The sequence below is a fragment of the Trichomonas vaginalis genome, chromosome VI (genome assembly GCF_026262505.1).
Source record: "Trichomonas vaginalis G3 chromosome VI, whole genome shotgun sequence".
Classification (NCBI taxonomy): domain Eukaryota; phylum Parabasalia; order Trichomonadida; family Trichomonadidae; genus Trichomonas; species Trichomonas vaginalis.
The window spans coordinates 4,377,062-4,395,255 of record NC_067208.1 but is presented as its reverse complement, the minus strand read 5'-3'; the positions used below and the strand labels follow the sequence as shown (position 1 = coordinate 4,395,255).

General features: G+C 32.4%; 5 protein-coding genes and 3 pseudogenes across 8 annotated transcripts, besides 3 other annotated features; 2 read left to right on the top strand and 6 right to left on the bottom strand.

Moving 5' to 3' along the window:
• Positions 1-9,155: part of a mobile genetic element that runs on past the window's edge.
• On the bottom strand, positions 778-1,479 carry TVAGG3_0803960 (annotated as a pseudogene). Its single transcript has one exon. A coding segment is annotated over exon 1 (702 nt).
• TVAGG3_0803950 (uncharacterized protein) lies at positions 1,509-1,793 on the bottom strand (the record flags this gene model as incomplete). The annotated part of the gene is made up of 1 exon (XM_051247450.1): positions 1,509-1,793. The coding sequence occupies one exon, from the start codon at positions 1,791-1,793 to the stop codon at positions 1,509-1,511; it is 285 nt and encodes a 94-aa protein (XP_051082925.1).
• TVAGG3_0803940 lies at positions 5,254-6,644 on the bottom strand (annotated as a pseudogene). Its single transcript has one exon. A coding segment is annotated over exon 1 (1,391 nt).
• TVAGG3_0803930 lies at positions 6,647-6,954 on the bottom strand (annotated as a pseudogene). The gene has a single exon. A coding segment is annotated over exon 1 (308 nt).
• Positions 9,143-9,287: a mobile genetic element.
• Positions 9,288-9,290: 3 nt separating this feature from the next.
• TVAGG3_0803900 (uncharacterized protein) lies at positions 9,291-10,011 on the top strand (the record flags this gene model as incomplete). The annotated part of the gene is made up of 1 exon (XM_001298772.1): positions 9,304-9,999. The coding sequence occupies one exon, from the start codon at positions 9,304-9,306 to the stop codon at positions 9,997-9,999; it is 696 nt and encodes a 231-aa protein (XP_001298773.1).
• Positions 10,012-10,228: 217 nt separating this feature from the next.
• Positions 10,229-10,503, bottom strand: TVAGG3_0803890 (uncharacterized protein; the record flags this gene model as incomplete). Its single annotated transcript, XM_001298771.1, has 1 exon — positions 10,295-10,489. The coding sequence occupies one exon, from the start codon at positions 10,487-10,489 to the stop codon at positions 10,295-10,297; it is 195 nt and encodes a 64-aa protein (XP_001298772.1).
• Positions 10,504-13,149: 2,646 nt separating this feature from the next.
• Positions 13,150-13,197: a mobile genetic element.
• A 2,213-nt stretch (positions 13,198-15,410) lies between these two features.
• On the top strand, positions 15,411-16,520 carry TVAGG3_0803870 (protein tyrosine/serine/threonine phosphatase protein; the record flags this gene model as incomplete). The annotated part of the gene is made up of 1 exon (XM_001298770.1): positions 15,424-16,515. The coding sequence occupies one exon, from the start codon at positions 15,424-15,426 to the stop codon at positions 16,513-16,515; it is 1,092 nt and encodes a 363-aa protein (XP_001298771.1).
• A 52-nt stretch (positions 16,521-16,572) lies between these two features.
• TVAGG3_0803860 (UBX domain-containing protein 11 family) lies at positions 16,573-17,656 on the bottom strand (the record flags this gene model as incomplete). The annotated part of the gene is made up of 1 exon (XM_001298769.1): positions 16,727-17,656. One exon carries the CDS (start codon positions 17,654-17,656, stop codon positions 16,727-16,729), a length of 930 nt encoding a protein of 309 aa, XP_001298770.1.
• Between the last annotated feature and the right edge of the window lie 538 nt (positions 17,657-18,194).

The window sequence follows — 18,194 nt, the reverse complement described above, 5'->3', positions numbered from 1 at the left end:
TTTTCTTGACTGCTAACAAACCTTCTATTCTAAGTCTTCAAATTTCGCACCATTTTTAGTCACAATAGCAAACTTTAACTGGTTCGATGTTCCAAACTTTGTCAAATGTAGACTTTTCAAAATGGTAGAAGTAACATTCAAATAAGCGAATGGGTCTAGTTCTTCTTTGACTTCTGTCATGTACTTATTTACTGAGATGAATTTTCGTCATCTTTTCTATCGGATAAAAATATTTTTTTAAAATTTACTCATAAAAATTTTTCTTTGTATATACACCATTCTGTACGTCTAAAAGACTTTTGACATTTGCCAAGAATGTTCGTTTAGACGCTGTCATATAACCATATTCTTGACAATATTGTTTATACGAATCGTACAATGACCTTTCATCTAAACACTCAAAGTCAGTTTCATCTATGAACAGTTCATATATCACTCTTGTTTGCTTCTAACAATGTTTGTCTCTCTTCGGTATGTGGAATTTGTCTTGGATTGAACTTTGAAATATCTAATGTCATAAAATATGAGAACAAGTGGTTGTAAAAGTCAGATGTCAAAGTTTTCTGCTAAGTCGTCAAAATATTCTGTATCTTGCATATGAGAATCTGACGTTCTGACAACTACATATCTTCTGTCAGAACTTTCTAACTTCATCGGAACAGAATTGTTTGAAACCATAATGAAGTTTGCAAACATTTTCACAAACTCTTTGGTCTTTATACTTTCTTTCAACAACTCCAACTTTGTCTGTTATAAGACTCTTCAAAGCATCTGAGTTTAAAATTTTGTTGTATCTATACTTTGAAGTTCATTGCAAACTATAAGTTTCATATTCTCTATTGAAGAGTTAAATTTACCGCAGATGTTTTCTAAGTTTGTCATATTCGGGTTCGAATAGCCCTCTAACAGTTTGCACAAAATATCTGTAAAGAAAGTATTCTTACCTGTTCCTTGTTTTCCAATTATAATGAGAGCAGTTTCATTTTTAGCACTTGGATGTTGTAAGATGTTTGCAAACCAACATAAGATATACTCATAGACTCTTTCGTTTCCATTGCATATAATTTCTTTGACATGGTCTAACAAGCTTTATAACATTTTCTTTCCATTCTACTTGTTCATATTTATATCCAGTGAAGATAGAATAGAAGTTTGGAGAAGGTGTATAAACTTTATTACTCGAACTGAAAAATCTTCTAACTTTGACAATAAAATATCCCAAGCATCTAACATCTTCATACCAACTTGTACGACTTTTATTTTCTTAAGTTTTTGTCTACATTCTTGTTCTGAAACTATTGTTGCTCTTGGTTTGTTAAAGACAACATCCCATTCTTTCATAACATAACATTCTGGGGCAGAGTCGACATAAATGACTAAACGTTTCAAATTCTCGACTGCTTTGTTATAGTCTCGAAATGGACACATATTTCTGAATGCTTGGAAGTCATAAAAATCTGAAACGTCTATTCTGTACATTTTTATAAAAATAAAAAAAAATATTTTTTTTATTCTTGACTTTGTTGTTCCATTTGTTGCATTTGTTGTTCTTGAGCTATTTGTTGTTGAAGTTGTTCTTGTAGTACAATACTTTCACCAGTTGCATCTTCCAATTCGAAACTTTCTGCCGTCATTGACAAATACATAGGACATAAAAGTTTTACAGGAACAAAGTTTGCGTCAACTAATGTCAACGTTATACTTGCCAAAGTGTTTGAGTTCACTAAGGTTGAAAATTCTGCATTCGAATGAACAATAGGCAAACCAGCAGAGAAAGTGTTGTTTATACGCATAAGTATCTTTTGGTCATAGTAGTTTCTGTCGACATTCGAATAGCACTTTGAACCTAAGTTTGAAACAATATATAAAATAGGTGTATTAAAGTCAATGGAATAGATAGACCTTGTATGACACCTTTTCCTGTTATAGGAAACTGTTTGGTAGTAAAAACCAGATATAAGTTTTGTATTATAGCTCATATCGTTTATACTAAACTCAGTCGGACATCCAAACATAATGAAACCTGCTCTAGTTGCAGCACATGTTACATCCGTCCTTAAAGTATTAAATAAGTCAACAAAACCTGTTGGTGGTATATCTGAGTAAGTATCTTCAAAGAAGTATTTTTTACCATTCACAACAACAAAGTCTTCTGGTGTCAAAAGAGCAAAACAGGCTTAGTCGTCATTGTGTTTAAGGTTAGTTTACAATATCGTCCTTGAGGACTTTGTAAGTTTGTTGTTATAGAATTATATGACTCAGGGTTTTTAGTCGTAATAGTATAAACCACTATGTCTTCTGCCATTTACTTAGCAACTAAATTTTAATGAAATGTTGTGGTCGTCAAATATTTTTATAACGTCTGGGAAACTATATTTTAAGTTCAACGTTTCACCTCCTTTCATAACGTATATCTTGTCAATGACATTATATGAAACACCACAGCAAGCAATGTCGGGTTCTATTTCTTTGATGTTTATATCGTCTGCCTCTGTCAAAAGTTTCAATAGTTCTTTCAAAATTTCATGAGGTGCGATGACATATGAGTTCACTTTTACAGGGTTGTGTTCGACCAAGTTTAACATTATACCAAAGCTTGACAAATCTTCTCCTGAGTTTTAAGCTTATCTTTCAGTTGCATGTAGTCGTTTCGAATATCTGCAACAGAACTTAAGTCTCTGCTAACCTTCAGGATATGTTGGTTGTTCTTTTACAGGAACTATTGTTATACCATCTTCGTCTTCGTATGGTTTCCCCACTTCAACATCTCTTTCTTTGACATTGACAACAACACTTTGACTGTTTGTTTGAGTTGGTGAATTTAACTTCACATTGCCACCGCCATTAAACCTTTTGAAACACTTACGCTTCTATTTTTCGGAAATGACATTTTACTTAGAATAAAAGATGGACGTATTTGAGTATCTCTTCGAATTGAAGCAGAACAAAGTTTACACACACAAACAATACAAATACATTGACAGAATAGTTCTTTACACAAACAATGGAAAATGTTATAGAATAGCAGTCTTTGCTGAACCAAAATATTTTCATAAAGCAAAGAAAGTTGGTATAACCGAGATGGTGAAAGTTCTTGAAGCAGACAAAAATATAACAACAAAACTGACCGATATTTCTAAAGGAAAGTTTTTAATACAATTTTATGTCAAAACTGGCGTACTGTCAATATTTGACGGAGAGAAGTCAGTTCAAGAACAACTTACTGACCTGCTGCCAAAATCTGCTCGATGGAAGCTGTCGTTATACCAATCTGAGGAGCCCCAGCAGGTTTCATCGAACGAATCTTCAAAAGAGCATCTTCCGTGAAAAGTGCTATTGGTTTTGTAAACTTCTTTGCTTTCAATTCATCTGGACCGTCTCTGTCACCAGTATATTGTATTTGTACAGTACCAACAGTTGAAAATACCACCCATAAAGTCTTCTGAGTCAGCAAAATGGAATGCCAAGCCAAAAGTTTGAACGGTCTCCATTTGTATATTGAGTTTTTTGACCTCCTGTATGAGTCCATACTTTCACATATGGCATAATAGAACTTTGCATTTCAGGGTTAATGGTTGTTGTGAAGTTGTTGTTAAAGTTCATAGCATCTAATGTCAAGTTGTATGACCTCATATCCTCAACTGTAGAATATTCTTCTCTTGGATAGTATTTGCCATCTATGTTTATATGATATTTAATACCGGGTTGTAGAAACAAGAATAGTCATTTATAGTTCGTCTGAACAGTACAAACATAGTATCTGCATGTTCATTGCAGTTGTTAAGGCAATATCTGTTCTTGCACCTGGGTCAGCACTTTGGTTTCCAACTTCACCTGCAAAAGTCTTTGACAGATATTTGGTGTATAGGGAACCATAAGTGGAACTGCAATATATTTGGCAGCTAAAGCATTTGAAATATCTGGGTCCAACATATAGACTGCAAGTCTGCTTTCTATTCTCTTGCATTCAAATTTTTCGCATGTGAACTTAACTGGGTCCCAAGCATCTCCAGCAGCATTGAAATAATAGTTTACTTCAGTGTTGAGGTTTGAGAAACCAAAGTCTAAGTCAACTTTGTTTTTGCAAAAGTCGGCGAATGACATTTTATTTGTTCCCACTACTTCTGTAAGAGTGAATGGGTCTTGTGTTGGTGCAATGACTAAAGTTATTTTTGCTTGGAGTAAGTTCGATAGAAATTTTTCCTGCCCAGTTTGGCAAGTATCTTAAAAACCTGAAGATGAGGAAAGATGACAAAGGAACTCTAAGTTTCAGTTTTACTTTGGTTACTGCTGCTGCAGTTTGTCCAGAAAGGTTAACATAAACTCCTGGAACGTTAGGGTCAAGTCTTCTTATTTTCTCAATAGTTGCATACTGGTCTGTTTGTTCTCTAGCTTGTGGTTGTACTGAGTTTCTCAAAGCGAACCATTCATAGTTTGCCCAGGTTACTGTTTGAACTAAGTCAGAGTTAGAATATATCTTATATCCCATGAAAACTTCTGGAGCATATTGGTATCCGACATAGAAAATTCCATTGCAACCTTTCTTGTCAGACAACTTGGCAGAAGGTTTTATTTCAATGTCTTGTTCCACGTATAAGAATGAGTTGTCAATAGAAATTATATGAAACCTGTCGCAAGCAATATCTACTGTTGTTGAAGAACCTTCTCCAAACTCACCTACGTTTCCATAAGAAACAGCAGTTGTATATTCGTAAGTTCCAGGAACTATTTCTGACCTTCTAATGGCATTGTCGCATTCGTTATACCATTCGGAAACATTTCCGTTCATGGCATCCAAAACTGTTGGCGTTATATTCTGAGCGGCGTACATTTCATATGAGTAAAAATATAGAATAGTTGGATTTATATGTCATAATAGAACCCACGTGGACCAAGCTTTACTTTCTTCCTGACTGAGTTTTTAACTCTTCTTTTTCCTTCATTGCCCTCTGCTTGAAGTTGTTGCATCTTTGCATTATGTTCATCTAGTATGTTGCAAATTTCCCATGTCCTTTTTGCCTTTGGCTCTGGTCGCCCATCTCAGGTAACCTATATCCTAGAAAAGAGTTTGTCATAGTCTGTATTTGAGTCTTCGCTTATTGTTTGCATGACTCTGTCCTGAGTTTTCCGGTTCAAGCTCTTCAAACAGTGCCTGTCCATATGGAATAAGCTCGTTTCCAAATATATGTTTTTGTAGCCATTCTGGTTTTCTTTCCATGTTACCAACTATATCTTTTGTGAATGGGAAAGCTTCTACCCAATCTTTCAGTCTTGCGTCGTTTATTTCTGTAGTTGGTTTTATTTTGTCAAGGAACATGTTTTTCAATACTAACATTTCATTTGGTACTGTCCATTGAGTTTTCTTAAATATTCATCCCTTCTCGGTTCATTGTCTGCAAAGTAAGTTTTTATGACATTTTGCAAACTTTCGTTTGCAAGGTCATGTACAATAGGTTCTCTTCCTTCTATCTCCCTAACTTTCTTTCTAAACTCTTCACCAAATATACCATCTTTATGGTTCTGTGTAGTTCTTTGAGATAAATGTTCTAGAACGTCAGGTGTTATATTTCCATCAGCCATGTTCATTTCATACTGGTTCAAAATATCTGCATCTTTCATATCTTTCAATGGCATTAAAGCCGCGCTTAAAATACCAGCTATATCTGGTTCACCATTCACTTCCATTGCGTCTACAACTTCTTGGAATTGTGGTTGTAAGTTTATGAACCACCTTCCGGGTTAGCTTTATGACCCCATCTCATTGTAGTTCCATTCGTCTGCAAACAAAAGTAGGTTTGTTCCATCTTGGTTAGGTTCTGAATGAACTTTAAACAATGTTTCATTTCTATATGTTTTCTTGAAATTTAACTTTTATTTTCACCGAGTTCATCCGAAGATTGAACGTTAAATGCTCGTAAGTAAAAAGGGTTGTTGTATTTGTGTACATTTTTTTTCAGTTCTTCCATTCTATGCTGAATTTTCATCTGGTGTTGGAGTCTTTTGTATGTCGGCAAACATTTTTCGATATTCTTCTACTATGTCAGCCGAATCTTTCTTAGACTCTTGGAAAGATTCCATATTCACCTCATGCTCTTGTTGAGGGTCAAGATTTTTCGGCTGTTCCAAATCGTCATCTAGTTCTGTGAAGTTAGTTTCCAAAGGAGGGACTTGTTCGTTTCCTTCAGGCTCTTCTAGCTGTTGTTGCTGAACTATTTCTTCCATGTCTGGTTGTATCTGAACTAGTTCTTCCTGTGGAGTTTCTTGTACCTCATCTGCTGCATTTCATATATTCCGAGACCGTTTTTAACAATTTCCCTATCTACGTCATCCGCATTCATAAGCTTTTGTTCTTTCGTTCCGTCTCTATTTTTTACGCGTTTCATGACGAAAGTTGAATTGTCATTTAGCTCTGACATCAAATATCTCGGAGTAAATTCATCCATGTCATTTGGATGATATGCTATTAAATCATATCCCTTAGCGAGCTTGTATTTTCCAGGTTTGAGATTATATCCGTTTTGGTGCTGAGCCATAAAGCTAAATAGGTTCGGGTCAGTATTTCCATCCTTGAACTTTCCAATAGCTTCTTTATATCTGTCACTAAAGTCAACAGTATCTGGGAAACCACACTCTTCTTTAAGCATTTTTAAGAATTCTTGGTTTCCTTGTTCTCTACTTCTTTTATGTCCTTGCTCTGTTTGTGGTTGTTGTTGTGCAGGGTTTTGAACTGTTGGTTGTTGTGCTGGTTGTGGAGGTGGTTGTTGTGCTGGTTGTTGTGTTGGTTGTTGTGTTGGTTGTTGTGTTGGTTTTGGTGCATGCCTGTGTCTGTGTCCATGTGACGATGTAAATGTTCTAGGTAGTCCTGGTGCAGGTGCTTCTCTTGGAGGGTTTGGTGGTATATAAGTTCCACCAGCTGGCACATATGTTCCATCTGCAGCGTAATGTCCTACCTGACTTTTCGTTCTTAAGAAAGCATTTACTAGGTCTGTTTTGGTCTGTTGTAACTCTTTTTCTTGACTTTCCACAACAGTTGCTCTAACGGCGTCATAGGCACTTTGAACTGCCTGTCTCGTTGCTGCATCTGTTATTTTCGTCATATTTTGTGCTACTTCTCTTAACTCTTTGTCGAAACCTTCAGACTTCAGTTTCTTTCCAGATGAGAAGTCGTTCATTGTTTCACCTTACTATGAAGAGCTTCGAAAGCGTTCTTAAAGTCAGCATTTGTTAAAGTTCATTTGAACTGTCTTCATCCGCTTGTATTTTTGTCCTTATTGACCCTATAAGCTGGGCTGCTTTAGCGTTGGCTTGGGCATCTAACCAGTCATTATTAGCTTTTATATATTCTGCGCTTTTCATTGCCTTTTGCATGGCTGCGTCGTTATTTTTACTTTCTTGTGCTAAGTTTTCATACTGTACGGTTTGGTTTTGCAACTGTAAAAGTTTTTCTGCCTTTACATTTGCTTCAACTTCTTTTTTATACTCATCGCTATCCATATATGTCTTCAGGGCTTTTTGTTTTATCTCTTCATCTTTCAGTACTTTATATTGAGTAGTATGGTTTTTCAAATTTTACAACATCTTGTTCCATTTTTGCTACTTCTGCTGCTTTTTCTGACACTTTTTTTGCATATTCCTCTGTACTTAGTTCTTTCAGTTGTTTTCTTCTTCTTTTTCTCTACGTTTAACTCATTGAGTTTCTTTGTGTGTCTGTCATATTCTAGTTTCTTTTCGTTTTCACTTATTTGCTTCTGTATGTCTATGTTTGACTTTTTGACATCTGTTATTTGATTTTTGAGTGAACTCAAATTCATTTGACTTTGAGGGTTATATGCTGTTCCGTCTGCAGCTCCACCATAGCCTGCCATTTTCGCTAAAAGTGCCGCTCTTAAACCTCCACTCTGTGCACCAATAACTCGGTTTAAAAGCATAGGGTTGCTTGACATTTGTTGCAACATAGTGGGGTCATTCATAATTTGTTGTTGCAACTGTTGTTGTGGTGTTAGTTTTACTATTGGATGTTTCAATGCTCTCTTCTCTTACGTATATTCTTACGTAGCTTACGTGGCATTTTAAGTGAAGTAAAAACGGTTTTGACAGATGTTTTATTGTGACTTCTTCGTAAAGACTTTGTTGAGATTTCTTCGTAAATGAGTGTAAATGACCCAAAAATATATTTTAGGGTAGAAGGGTATATCTAACCTCTTTTCTAACCTCATTTCTACCCTCTTGAATTTTCATGAATTTCTTCGTAAAGACTTTGTTGAGACTTCTTCGTAAAGACTTTGTTAAGACTTCTTCGTAAAGACTTTGTTGAGATTTCTTCGTAAATGAGTGTAAATGACCCAAAAATATATTTTAGGGTAGAAGGGTATATCTAACCTCTTTTCTAACCTCTTTTCTACCCTCTTGAATTTTCATGAATTTCTTCGTAAAGACTTTGTTAAGACTTCTTCGTAAAGACTTTGTTAAGACTTCTTCGTAAAGACTTTGTCAAGACTTCATCGTAAAGACTTTGTTGAGATTTCTTCGTAAATGACCCTAGTAGTATATTTTTGGTGTAAATTTCATGAAAATTCAAGAGGGTAGAAAAGAGGTTAGAAAAGAGGTTAGATATACCCTTCTACCCTAAAATATATTTTTGGTGTAAATTTCATGAAAATTCAAGAGGGTAGAAAAGAGGTTAGAAAAGAGGTTAGATATACCCTTTACCCTAAAATATATTTTTGGTGTAAATTTCATGAAAATTCAAGAGGTTAGAAAAGAGGTTAGATATACCCTTCTACCCTAAATATATTTTTGGTGTAAATTTCATGAAAATTCAAGAGGGTAGAAAAGAGGTTAGAAAAGAGGTTAGATATACCCTTCTACCCTAAAATATATTTTTGTCTGATTTTACGAAGAAGTCTTGACAAAACATTTACGAAGAAGTCTTGACAAAACATTTACGAAGAAGTCTTGACAAAACATGAAAACATATATAATTTGTGAAAAGCTCCTGGAAGACCTCCGAATAAAAACTTCATTTATGTGGGCTAGAGGGCGCAACGCGCCTGGAAGCCCTCCGAATAAAAACTTCATTTATACTAAACATCTTCAGGGCTAGAAGGCACGAAGTGCCTGGAAGCCCCACTACCTTTTTTTTTTTTTTTTTTTTTAATATAATGCCAATATGGTTTCTTTTGATTTTATTTCATTTATAAGCAAATCAGATTTACCCAAAAACTCCACTCCATAAGCGTTCATTTGCTAAATTAAAAAGTGACAATGGGCTAGTCTGTCCCTTTCTCAAAAAAAAATTCAAAAATGCATAGAAAACCAGCTTATGATGCTACAATCCTTCAAAACATGACTTTACCACCACCACATGAATTGACTCTTAGTCAATATTCTGCTACAAAGCGAAGATTTATCATTTCATACTCAATTCCAAATCCATATAAAAGTGGTACTTACGCCGTTGGCCAAAGATTACTTACAGATCAAGAAATTACCAAAACAGCAAAGCAACTAATAAACGAGCTTAATAAATTTCTTCCTCGTGAGTGCAGGCAGCATAAATTTCTTTTAAAATATAATAACATTCTTTATGAAGACAGTACACTTGAAGAAATGGGTGTAAAAAACGATACTGTTGTTGAATTAGAATGTTTAACTCAAAGTCAACTCGCTGCACATAACGAAGGTTTTCTATTTATGTACTGGTCATCAGTTCCACTTATTATTGCGATCTCATTTATGTTTGGTGCTCTTATTGGAAGATTTGATATGCTTATTCGTTCGGTTTATATGCTGATTTCTACAATTGTTGGAATACCTGCAATTGTTTTTATGATCCTCGGACTTACTGAAACATATCCAAAGATTACAAGAACTTCCATAGTTGGGCAGTATTGGTTTGGTTTAGATTGTTGCGCAAGCCCGGATGATGAATCCGATACTAGTGAAGATATTCAATCTGATGCTGAAGCCCAATCGCTTATACCACCAGATCCCCTTTAATTTGTTTGTATTTATCTTAAAAAATAATTATAAAAAAAATTAGAGCATTTTTTAAATCTAACTGGTTGCATTATCATACATTATTTATCTAAGAAAGCTGATTAGATTAATCAATTTTGTATTTGCTGCAATTATCGTGACAAAATAATTTATAAAAAAATTGGCTAACAACAAGCCATTACTAGTATTATTATTAACAATATCCTTTATTTAATAAAAGAATTAGTATCTGGCCTTCATGGAAAGTATTGGGATAATCGAAGACGCATTTTCTTGAAATTTCTTGCATGTATCTTTATTTCAAGAGGCGGGATAAAAGATGAAGTAAGAGTGTTATGCCAATAAGACCTGCAGTAACAAAAAGTGCAGCCTCTGGAGTGCAATCGATGTCAACATGCTGTTTAGCCTTCTTACCTGTTGAGAACATACCGCCACCAATAGATGTTGTTGTTGCAACAACAGCAGTACCTGAACCAGAGCCTTTTGCCATTTATGATCAATTTGACACGTTTGCCAAATTTAACTTAACTTCAATCATCCTTGAATTTTGCTGATTTTTCTATTGTAAATGTATGAAGTGTATTTTTCTTAAATTTTTTTGCGCTTTTGTTCATTTCACAAATTGAAGGGCTCTTAATTTTTCAAAGGCGCTCAATTTTTTTAACTGCTTAAAATATATTCTAATAAATCTATATTAATAAACTCATCTTCTTCAAAAATTTAATGTTGCCTATGTTTCGGAAAGCATTATTCGAAATTTTGATTGTGAACATTTCATATCCTTCAAATGTGGATGATAAATTTTGTACTTGCTTTGCTTTAGATGATATCAGAAATGAAGAATTGATATGATTTTTCTCTTCAATCTCAATGCTAGATTATATTCCATATATTTAAATATGCTGCAATCTTTTACCAATGAACCATGATATTAAAACCTTATAAGTAGCTCGAATAAACAAAATTTAAATTAATTTTGAGTTTTCACTTGGTTGATATAAATATTAAAATACTAGATGGAAAGATATTTTGAAAGAAGCTGCATTTCAAAAACTTTTTTGTTAATTTGATATTCCAAATGAAAGCTTGAAATACAATGTTTTGTATAATGAATTATTTTTATGTAGGCCTTGATTGTATTAAATTCATATGATTTATTCATGAATTTGAACTTTACTAATGGACAGTTTTCTGTCTTAAATATATAAATAAGCAGTAGCGTATAATATTCTACTGTTTGAATGTTTATGGAGAATATGACCCAAAAGATTGATTCTTTATGAACATAACAAATCTTCATTAATTACTGAAATGCATGTTCCATATCTCATTTGTCATATTCCAGTAATATAGTTGGATATGTTTAATTGAAAGAGTAATATTTGAAAGCTGAAAAGCATTGAAATATATATGTTTTATGAAATCTTTGAAAATTATAAATTATAAACTGAATTGTTTGTAAAAACTTTCAATATAACAGATAAACAGAGTGAATTATCTATTCCTGTTAACGTAAACGTAAAATTTATTTCTCAGATTACTCAAATATTGAATTTTGGATAAATTTAGACGTTTAAATTTATCTATTAATATCTATCATATGTTCCTATTTATTTGGTACACTTGAAAACTTTAAAATTCAAAGCAGAAGAAAGTATTGATAACAAATTATTGAATAGTAAACGAAATTTTAAAAAGCAAGTTATTTTTCATTATACTGCTGTTATATTCAATCTTTTAGAAACAAGATTTTACGAAATTTCTGTGAATTTTGAGAATAAATTTCATATCTTATCAGCAAATCTACCTTTTTGTTAGCGAATAATAATTTAATAGATTTTCGGATGATTGGTTAAAGAGGTAGGGCAACGATAGGTCAAAAAGGCTTCTCTGATAGATTTCCTTGCCTTTTGGATATGCTATAATATATAGCCTAGCATGATAGGATATGATGTCAAAAGTTAGAACATAACTTAGGATCTTGAGAAAAATGAAAAACAAAAATTACATAAAAAAAGAAAAATTTTATCTAATTTGTTTTTTTGGACCGAATAAGTAATTTTATTGAATTTCAATACGACACATAGATTTTATTATTAGTAATAAATATAATGGTTTACTATTAACAAGGAACCTAAACTAATGAAAATTTGATTTCAAATATTGTATATGATTATCATAGATTACCAAAATATATTGCTATTTATGAGGATATAATATTGATTATTAGTAAATCGTATAAATTTAATAAATATACCATGAATATTGAATGAATTTCTTGATTCATAGGGGTAAAACGCGCTTTTATATGATTTAGACAGAGAATTTATGAGATGTAAATAACACAATAAAGGTTATATTGAATATTTTCTAAAAATAAATCGAAATTATATAAAACAATACATTTATTCATTGAAACTACTTGGACAAATATGAAACAAGCATTCAGGCAATACTTTTGAGACTTCAACGCATCTGATAATTTTTATATAACTTCACCTCTTATGCTTAGAGTGGAGGTATTGAGATCGTATAAGTATAGATGAGCTCACATTCAGATATGATGTGTGAACTTCTGTTTTCACTGCAATTTTGAATCAGAATAAACTCAAAACAGAATAAAATGATATACTCACTCTCTAAATGTGTTCGAGATTTAAAGTTGTATGAATAAAACGATTCATCTTTCGAAGCCTCCCATTTAATGAGAGACTTCGAAAGATGAATGTATTCATGTAGATGAAATACTATATATGACCATGTGTGATACTAAAGATATCAAAATGTTCATTTTTAAGTGCAATAGAAGGGTTATCTCTCGTAAAATCTCAATTTAAGGAAGATTTAGAAAGAACTCCTTTCCTAAGTAGATAGTGTGTGGTTTCTGTCTTTTGGTTGATCAGGAACTATGAAATTAAGTCGGACAGAAAGAAGTTCTTTCCAAAACAGACTCCAAATGAGTTGTTCGAAAAGAACTTCCTTCTGTATATGGAAAATTGTAGTTACCGCACTGAAGTATGTGATTGTGATGATGGAGTTCTCGATAAATCTAAAATCGGATTAAGATTAATTGAAAACTCAAGTAATTCTTTGAAATCTTGTGTTGTCTGGCACTATAATAACCAAAGAATGAGAATATTATGTTGAATGATGAGTACGTGTGCTCGGCATTCGCCGAGCGAATTGAGTTTAACGTACTATGAAAAGTGACAAATTTGGGCTTTTTTTCCTAGGGTTATGATCTCTTCCTTTCTGCTCAATACGACAGAAATGAAAGAATGAATTTGTACTCCCTAATTGATTACTACAATCTGTATCTATCTTTAACATAGAATTAGCTGCATTGTGATTTATACTCCAGAATTATTCAATTTAAGATCAACCTCGTAAATTTTAATCATATTGCACCAATACTCCTACGTTGAGATAAGAACATGATTATACATACCAAAGCCCCATATTAAAAATCAAAATTTAGCACCTCCATTATGCAACCACATTATTCGTCGCAAATAAGTATATTTACGCATATTATGATGCATATTCACACAACTCGTATACATGAAAAGTTATTAAAATCAGACAAAATTATTGCAATAAGGGAAAAAAAACAACTTTATTATATATGTTAGTAATGAATTACAAATATTTCTACAAAGAATGCTCAATACTTCATATAATCTTCGAATATTTCTTATTACAAGTTAATACATTTTGACTCGAACATGATAAACAAAAGCTGACACGCTGATTACTACATTTATGAAAATATAGTACGTTTCCATTCATCTGTTTACGTGTTTTTGTTGGAAAAAAATCATTTTTTTTTTTCTTTCATGAAATAAGAATTTTGCTGCGAAAGCAATATCTCTAACAATAATTAATACATTACGTCAACTCTGGAATGAGTATTTATCAAATATGATATCAAAATCAAAAATTAGTTGTTTTTTATGAGTAAAAACGATGTAAATTGATTATTTGACTAATTATCAAATACTTTGATTTTCCAAATTTTTTTTTGAAATTGATTTTTTCATGTGAAAATTCAAATTGTTTAATTTCATTTTTGAAATTTTGAATTTTTTTTGGAATTTTGAGTTGATCAATTCAGCAGAATTGATAATGCTATTGCTTTAGGGCATACCACAAGGTGATGAATAAAAGGTGAACATTAACAAATTATTTTAAATCACAAATATCATCCTCATCAACTTTAATTCTAAAAAGAACTGTACTGAATTATGAAAATGCATGATTTACATTATTAAAATCTTTGAATGAAAATAGTACAAGATAAGTTTTTATTCATTTTTAATTAGATTTAAACGAAAAACTACTCCATATTAAAATTTAAGTCGAGAAATCGTATTTTGTTCTTATTTGTTAGCATTTTGTAGACATTCTAATCTTGAATTAATTTGTTACATGATATTATTAACAAATTTAACTGAAAAAATATGTTAATATGGAATAAACCATGATTATATAAGCTATCAATGCTATATATACATATGTAAAAGATTCATATTAACTCAATTAACAAAAATGATAGATTTTCATAAAGGTTCAATCTAGGTTCGTCCGAAAATTTTGATTTTTATATAGAAGACATAGTTTCATATACATAATTAAATTTTCAAACAAATTTGATCATACCATTTATTAAGCAGGATAGTATATTAATTACTATCAGTATAAAAATATAAAAATGATTATATTTAATTATTGCATAATTTAGTCAAAGAGTTATAAGCCTCAAGTGATCGTTATCACCTTCAATGCACATATACTTTATTGATTCATAGATATTTAATCTATGTTTGACATGTTGTTGTCGTCATTCGTTTTGTTCCCATTCTTCCTAAGTTAGAATTAGAGAATACACCATTCACATCATCTAATTTGGTCCTCAGCGATAGATTGGTTCATTTTGGAGGAGTCCCATCAGACAGTTTTCGAGCACCAAATATCAAATTTTAATGTATACAAATCTTTAGTGATTTATCTCTTTTATGATGAGTAAAAGGTTTCTGCTCATCAACATTTGATTTCCGACATATATGATTTCTAATTGCAATTATTTACTTTCTTTTTATAATCTAACTCTGTGACTCATACCATAAATTAATTATTGGAAAGTGTCAATATGTTTGGCACAACGCATGGCGGAAGATACCAAACCATGCAGGGAATATGATACGTTTAAGATCTCCGAACTTTTTTTCCAAAAATTTTCTATCGTTGCCCTACCTCTTTGGTTAAAATTTTTGTCAAAATTTTCTGAGAAACCAATAACGTTTGCAATAATATTGTATTGCCTGTTATTATATAATAAATCGTTTTATTCGCTTTAGATTTTCAATTTAGATCGTTATTAAAAAATTTGACAATATTCGTTTTTAAACCAGAAAATTTGGTATAATGGGCATTGGCTTAAGTGTTGACTCATATTTGGATAGTAAAGCAGATGGCGCTAAGTCAATTTTGCTCCTTCAGTATGAGAATGAACAGTTACAACCAGTTCCTTTCACAGAATTTATAGAGAATCCTTTAGCCTTTACAACAAAGCCACTTGTATGCTTAGAACCTACTCAGCAATCAGATGCACCAATCGTTTCAACGCCGGTTTCTAACAGGTCTCTTACAGACACAATGAGACTATTCCATCAACATTTTAGAATACAGAATTTTAAGTTACAGACCCAATATGTTTGGATGTTTGCTTCCAACAAACTTCCATCCACTACAATAAATGAGCTAATGACTTATTTAAGAAAGGCCCCATTGCAGAATTATACCTGCAATGCTGCAGTTGCTCCTTCATCTATATTTTCAGACTTAGGTGGAATTAATTCCCTCAAGTTTGCTTTAAAGCCACCTAGCCCTACTCAGCGTTGCCGCGCATCTTCCCCACTCAGAACTGCTGGTCAGATGTGTGGTGCAAACGTTAATCTCTTCTCAAGAAGATCTCATCAAGTTGGCATGAATGCAACCTTTGTTCTTCCAGTAATCACAAACCAGGGTAATATTGAAGAGAGATTCCCTGATGAAATGAATCTTGTTGACGAAGGCGTTTTTGTCGGAAGCGAACGTGCTGCTGCCAATAAACAAGCACTTCTTGACAATCATATTACTCATATTATTAACTTATCCGGTAACACATCTAAGAACCACTTCCCAGAAACATTCAACTACTTTACAGTTAAAATGAACGATAACGACTTTGAAGAAATACCGAACGAATTTTGGGAAGCATTAACATACCTCAAGAAGGCCCGTGATGAGGGTGGAATTGTTCTTGTTCATTGTAGAATGGGTTATTGCCGTTCTCCAGCCCTGGTTGCCGCATACATGTCAGATGAAAAGAAGATTTCAATAGATAACGCACTCTCTCTTATTCAATCCAAGCGTCCAGAGGTGAGTGTTAACCCCGGATTCTTAGATCAGCTTCATCTCAGAGAAGATAAGAAGCGTAAATCCAAACCACGTTTGTTAATTAATACTGTTTTGTAAATTATATATTATTAATAGGATGTTTTTGTACATTTACTATCTTTTTTTTAACTCTATAACAAAATTCAAGAAATCCGAAAAATTATTACAATTTTTTTCTTTTGATTCAGCGTCCAATAAGTTATGTCTTAGTTTGTGTTGATAAATGATATTATTTTCAGCAAAAAAACAAGAAAAATAAATTTAATTCAAAAAAATACAAACAAGAAATTTATTCATGGGAATGATAAACAGCAAGTAGTATTCCTCGTGGGTATAAATGAATATCATTAATACAAACATCTTCATCTAACAAAGTATTTGACATTGTTGTTGTAAGTGAATAATTGGTAAAGCCAATTGTTGAGTTAAGAAGACTAATGATCTCTCTGATGGTTGTTTCTTTAGTAACTTTAATAATCTGTTCGGCGCCAGACGGAAATCTCAATTTAATTGTTCCAGGTCCATCACCAATAGGATTAGGGTCAGGGAGTGGTTCGAAAACATTATCGTCGTCTTGGCTTTTAATTTTTCTTCCAGAAGAAATAAAAGTATCTGGAAGGTTAATTGAAGAAACAACTTCGATAACTCTCATTTCTTCGCCATAGTCATATAGTTCTGGTGCATATATTCCTTTGTTGAGTGTAGCTAAAAACTTTGCATTCAAAGGATTGGAATATTTACGGAAGGGTCCATCATTTACCTTAAATCCTTTATGAAGGAGTTCTAATATAATAGGTGTATCATCCTTTGTTTTGATTGCATTACCTTCTTTATAAAATCTTTTGGATTTTCCGAAAACTTGATTGTTAAGTTTGGCAATTTGTGTGGTAAATTCGTTTAAATCCTTGACTCCATCAAGAAATTCAATACAATCTGGATTGTTTTGTACAAAATCTTTTAAGCCATATTCTTCGATGAATTCTTTCATTTCTGATATCTGTTTTTCAAGTGCAATTCTCTTTAGTTTCTCACTGTTGATCTTTTTTCTGAGTTCACATATTTCCATGACTTGATCTGTCATTTTTTCTTGAATTTCTGCAACATCATACTCTGGTTCAATATGTTTTTGAACATTACTAGAAACTTTGCTGCATGTTGACGCAAGATTGTTTTTTTGGACCTGCGGTTGTAATATCGCAGGCTTGAATCGAGTCAACATCTAAACAGAGATTTTCAAAAATTGTGAGAAATAACGTATTTTCAAAAAATTTTCTTACACCAATAGCACTGATTTCTGAAATTAACAATATTTTATTATTACAATGTATTTGAAAAGTGACATTAGAATTTTTTAGACTTTTCCAAATTTTGGTAAAAGCATGAGAATCATTAGTACTAAGATTTTATCGTCACTTAGGTACTGCTGATCATATGATACATTTAATGCAAGCAATTATAGAATCTCAGATAATTGTTTGAATTTATTGAAGTTTTTAGAGATATTATATGTTTGGATCTGAAATCATGATGTGTGTAATTATCTATTACACCATTTAAAAACTTTGTTTCATAATAATAATTCTCCCGATTTCCAAATATTCTTGAGATGCAACAAATGAACTACATATATTTGCTTTCTAGTTTGTTTGAGAATTAACTTTTCCGCTATTATAAGAGCATTAGGAAAGAGATAATAACATCAATTTATTTTATATAACAAACAATAAATTTACACTGCAAATTTAATTTTGCATGCT